Here is a 5,086-nt window from a genome sequence, read left to right as displayed (position 1 = left end):
TAAAAAAAATAATTAGTATTACAAAAGCTAAAATAACAATTATTTAGTAGTTGGCTTCGCCATGGAGGTTTGCTTGCATGCATGTTGTGGGAACCCTGCCAGTCTGAACAGTGCCATCCGTGTCCACATCCTTTTGGGGAATTGTGCATGCCTACATTAGGCCCATGTGAATCTCTAGTCACTATTCTCAAACCTCAACATGGTGAATATGCAATTCCAGCACCCCAAAAAAACATGGAAAATATGCATGCTTGACATGGAAATTAAAAAATAACCAATGAGATTAAAGGAAGATGGATGAGTTGATGATAGAGAAAGGTCAAACAGTTCAATGCTTTACTCAAGAAATTATTATTCAGAAAACTTGACACCTTTTTCTATTTATATAGTATAGATTTGAGATTCTAATAAAAATGGTGTCTTCCAACAACTATTTTGAAATAATCTGATCAATGGCTTTCTTATATGCCTAGAACCATGCAGAACCTTTTTTTATGAAAGGAACTAAAGAGTAAATACTTAAATTCAATAAAATTTTATTGCATTTGCACAATTTAAATAGTACCCTCACTCACCTTAGTGCTTTAAATTACCTAAGAAACACTGCTCACCAGCCTCTGCACTAGCCATGTGCTGAGGCTCTAACTCAAATCTGGCTTTATTCACAAAACCATTAAATATATTGAAAATCCAAATGACATCTATAGGTAAAAAAGAACATGGGCATTGTACATCAAGTGCCATCAACAATCTAAAATCCATCAGCAAACCAAGTAAACAGAAAACAAAAGCATTGGATGAATCAATTCATGTACATTTGAATTCAAGAACTTCTTTTTCCCCTGCAGATAAAGATAACATCATTAGACACTTGGGATGGATTTTGACCGAATAAGCTTTTTAAGCAGAGCTTTCTCTTCATCAATTTTTCGCTTCTCCTCTGCGTCTTTTGCTTTGACCTTCCTCTTCTCTTCCAATATCCACTTCAAGAGTTCACGTTGTTGGTTTTCTGGAATTGGCTCTCGATTGATCACGGGATTTGTAATAGATGGTGATGACACAGGAGTCTCAACAACATGAGGGGTAGCATCCTTAGTTGAGACAGGAGTAGCATCTTGTTCCTCCTCACCAGTATCTTTCTTCTTTGTCCCCATAAACAAATAAGCTACAGAGTTCAGACAATCATCAGTCCAATATCTAGCAACAAGAACAACATATGTTTTAAAAATAGAAATTCCTTCAGGCATACTAGAGTTGGGATCAAAAAAACAACACAAGCAAGATCTAACACTGAAAAATGACATGGTAGCAGAGCAGAGTAGTTGCTTGTACAAAATATATTAAATGACACATGTTAAATGTATTCAACAAGTGTGACAATAAATTTACAGTGTATTGTACAGTTATGTAAATCCTTAATTGGCTAAATTATCATTAAACTAGTTACAAGATTCATCAACACCTTTTTCCACTCAAGTTGGCGAGGGAAATGCAAGGTATAGTTTAAACACCTTAATTCTATAAGCTGTCAGAATATGAAGTGTAAAAGGATACCAGTAAAAGTGATAACTACATTTATAAAACTAAATTCCAATTCCATATTACCACAACAGTACTGCAGCTAGTATATAGATTAAAAATAAATAGCAGAAATGAGTATTTTGCACACCTTTGATTTTTAGACCTTTTCCAATCTATCTTATTAACTAAATCATGTATAGGATAAAGTGCTTGCACATCATGTTTCTCACTGAGCTTATATTAGAAACAGCACAATTCAATCAATCATCTTCCATAAAATCAGTGGCAAATATTGTAGGCTTGTTTGAAGTTTGAACACATTATTTTAGTGAAATTTAAAAAGTATAAAGCTGTATATAGGATGATTAATCTATAAATTATGAAATTAAAATGATTATAGCATGCTGCAGTCCAATATACAGTCCCAAAAATGATTAAGGCATCACCTTGATTATTTGTGTTTGTCAAACCTTGATTCAATGCATCAATGTAAAGAAAATATAATAATTGTCAAAGCCACAAACCTTGAGTTCTAAATGCCACCTAAAAGTTAAAATGATAGGAAACTAGCACACTGGTCTTAGAAATGATGCTTCTAACAACCTCAACTATCATATATTAAGAAAATAACAACCAAGCATGCATCGTAGCAATAAAGGCACAAGATAGTCTTTTCTTTGGCCTTTCATAAAAGAACCATCCTCAGACATAAAGTCAAAGCTTTCCATTCTAATCATGTGATTTCTTGTTTTTTTATTTTTATTTATTTTGTTAATCATGGCCAGATCCAATGTTTTTTAACTTATGATCTCACTGGCTCCCCACTCTCATCCTCAGAAGCAGATATTGTACTGCAGAACATGAAGATCATTAAACCAATCCTCTCCAAGAAACCACCGCACACCCTCATGGAGTTATGATCTTCTCAATAACTCCCTCATCACACTCATGAACAAACATCTCAAAGTGAAATACAGCTTAATGATGTAGTATCATCCTACTACTTCCTACCCACCTCAAATATAGCTTAATGTAGGCCAAATCAAATAATACCTAACTCAAGGTATCAATTTAGCCTCCCCAAATGAAATCAAATATTCCAAGGTGTCAATTTACCCATGAAATTTCAAACCCCAAAGAAAAATTACGTTTTCTCTCCCACCCTATGATCAATATTAAGTAATAACCAATGATTAAAACAGAAAAGAATGAATTATGAAGCTATCATTATTCATTCATATTAGGTGAAGGGAATATCCAATCCAAACAAACAAACAAACGATTTTTGGTCATTGGGGTGAAGATAAAGAAGTCACCTCCGACACCGAGATTCACAGCCAAAAGCACAGGCCAAACGAACTTGTAGCGCCGAATAAAGGGTTCCTTTGGCGGCGGTGGCGGAGCAGCCGCGTGTGTATCCATCGCCGCCGGCGAGGAGAACCCGTTCGATTTCTGTTGCCCCCGAAACTGCTTCAGTTGCGCTGTTACAAAAGAGGCAAACTTTGCATCAAAACAAGAGATTTGATTTGATTTTCCACAATTTTTTTCAGGCAAAAGAAAGAGAGAGGGAAAAAATGAACCTTTTCCGGGCTTGTTGGTATATAGCTTTGGAGGACCTTCTTCACTCATTCTTTTCTCGTCTCTCACTCACTCTGCACCAACCTTATTCCACCCTTCACCCTTTCAAATTTCAATACTTAACTCTACTGCTACTAGATCACACTGTTTTCCATGCATATGACACGCAACCAATCACCTTTTTCTTTTTTCCACGGTATCTGTCTTGTTATTCGCTGATAAGATGTTTTTTCTAGATTAATTTCTCACAAGATAAAATTTATTTTTTATCGATTGGAACGAAGATAACGTTGTCACGGCATTTACAATATGCTCAAATGTTTTGTTTATCTAATTTATTATTATTTTTATTTTTATTCTTTGTAAAAAATTATTTTAGTTTTCATAAAATATATTTATTTTATGCTTAATTAAGTTTTTTATACTTATAATATAAGTCATTTTCAAATTATTACCTATCATTTATTTTTTTCAACTATTATTTTTCAGGTATCAAAATTTATTTAAATCAATTTAAAAAAAAAGTTATTTAACAAATGATAAGGAGAAATTTTATCAAAATAAATAATTAATTTTAGATAGAATGATAAATTTTATTATTTTATTAAAAATAAAAATAAAAATAGTAATTATAAATTTAAATTATGTTTAAAAGTAAATTTTATAAGTCAATAAGAATAAAACATTTCTAAAACAGTTTTATTTGATGAAATATTTGTAAACTTGCTAACAAATTAAAAATTAATTAAAATAACTTGATGAATATATAATTCTTTTATATAAACTTAACAAATTTTGTCCTATTTATTTTTTTAAGATAATTTCTCATTAAAAATAAGAAATACATTAAATTAATAAGATATTTTTTATTGATAGGAATAAAAAAATACTATTTGAAATTTATAATAGTTCACTTATCAATTTATTATGTTTAATCAACTGAACTAAATTAATAAGATATTATTAAAGAGTTAAGATGCGTACATTTAATACCTAAACAAAACTAAAAAAGAATCCAATAAAATCAAATGGAGAGATATATATTTTTGGTCCAGAGAATAGTAAAAGAAAAGTGAGAAAATACATAACATGCTACATGTGTAGATTGATCATAGATCGCAAAACACCAAATCACCAATTATATTTGGTTTAAACAAGTTTTTCATGTCATATATTAAATAAGTTGTTCATGTCTATAAAATAAGTCGTTTTCATATTACTACCTAAAAATTCATTTTTTTGTCAAATACCTACCTTAAAAAAGTTTCAGTTTCATTTTACTATCTATCGTTAATTCTCTTCCGTTAAATAATAATGTGATAGACACAATATTACACCATCATGTCCAATCAGTCACACAACATTGTCACATCATTGAAGATGATGATATGGTAATAAGGTGTCTATAACAAGGTGTGATAACATGATATTCCGTCAATCACATTATTACTTTACAGAAGGCAACTAACGCAAGTAATAAAATGAAACAAATTTTTTTTAGATATTTGATTGAAAAAAAAATGAATGTTAAGTAATAATATAAAAACGACTTATATTATAGATATGAAAACTTAATTAAATCTTTATTTTATATAAACATTATGATTAATTGATTCATGTCATTTAATATTTTTTTATATAAATATCATGTTACCAAAATTATTTATTTTAAAAAATAAAAAGAATAATGTCTTGATTTAAAAATAGGGAGAACAAAGTCATAAATTTAAAATTATAGAAAAATTAAAATTATAATTTAACCTTATTTTTATTATTTATTTTATAAAGATTTACAAAATAGAATATAAGATAATTTTATAAACAAAAGTAAAAAACGGAAATCATTCGCCTAATAAATTCTTAAATTTCTGTGTAATTCTCTTCCTACCAAATTGCAATGCTGTAGGAAAAAAAAAATAGAGGCAGTAGATTTTAGGTGTTCAAATCTCAAAACAACCCGTAAACCGTAAGGATAAACAATAATGTA

At 30.0% G+C, this 5,086-nt stretch overlaps 1 protein-coding gene across 1 annotated transcript; it reads right to left on the bottom strand.

Moving 5' to 3' along the window:
• Positions 1-519: 519 nt before the first annotated feature.
• On the bottom strand, positions 520-3,353 carry LOC100782152 (uncharacterized). Its single transcript, XM_003531572.5, has 3 exons — positions 3,102-3,353; positions 2,838-3,002; positions 520-1,165 (listed from the first exon to the last, which is right to left on the bottom strand). The coding sequence occupies exons 1-3, from the start codon at positions 3,148-3,150 to the stop codon at positions 864-866; spliced, it is 516 nt and encodes a 171-aa protein (XP_003531620.1). The 5' UTR covers positions 3,151-3,353; the 3' UTR covers positions 520-863.
• Positions 3,354-5,086: the final 1,733 nt, after the last annotated feature.

Source organism: Glycine max, chromosome 8 (genome assembly GCF_000004515.6).
Source record: "Glycine max cultivar Williams 82 chromosome 8, Glycine_max_v4.0, whole genome shotgun sequence".
Taxonomy (NCBI): Eukaryota; Viridiplantae; Streptophyta; class Magnoliopsida; order Fabales; family Fabaceae; genus Glycine; species Glycine max.
The sequence above is the reverse complement of the archived record's forward strand: the minus strand, read 5'-3'. Positions and strand labels throughout refer to the sequence as shown.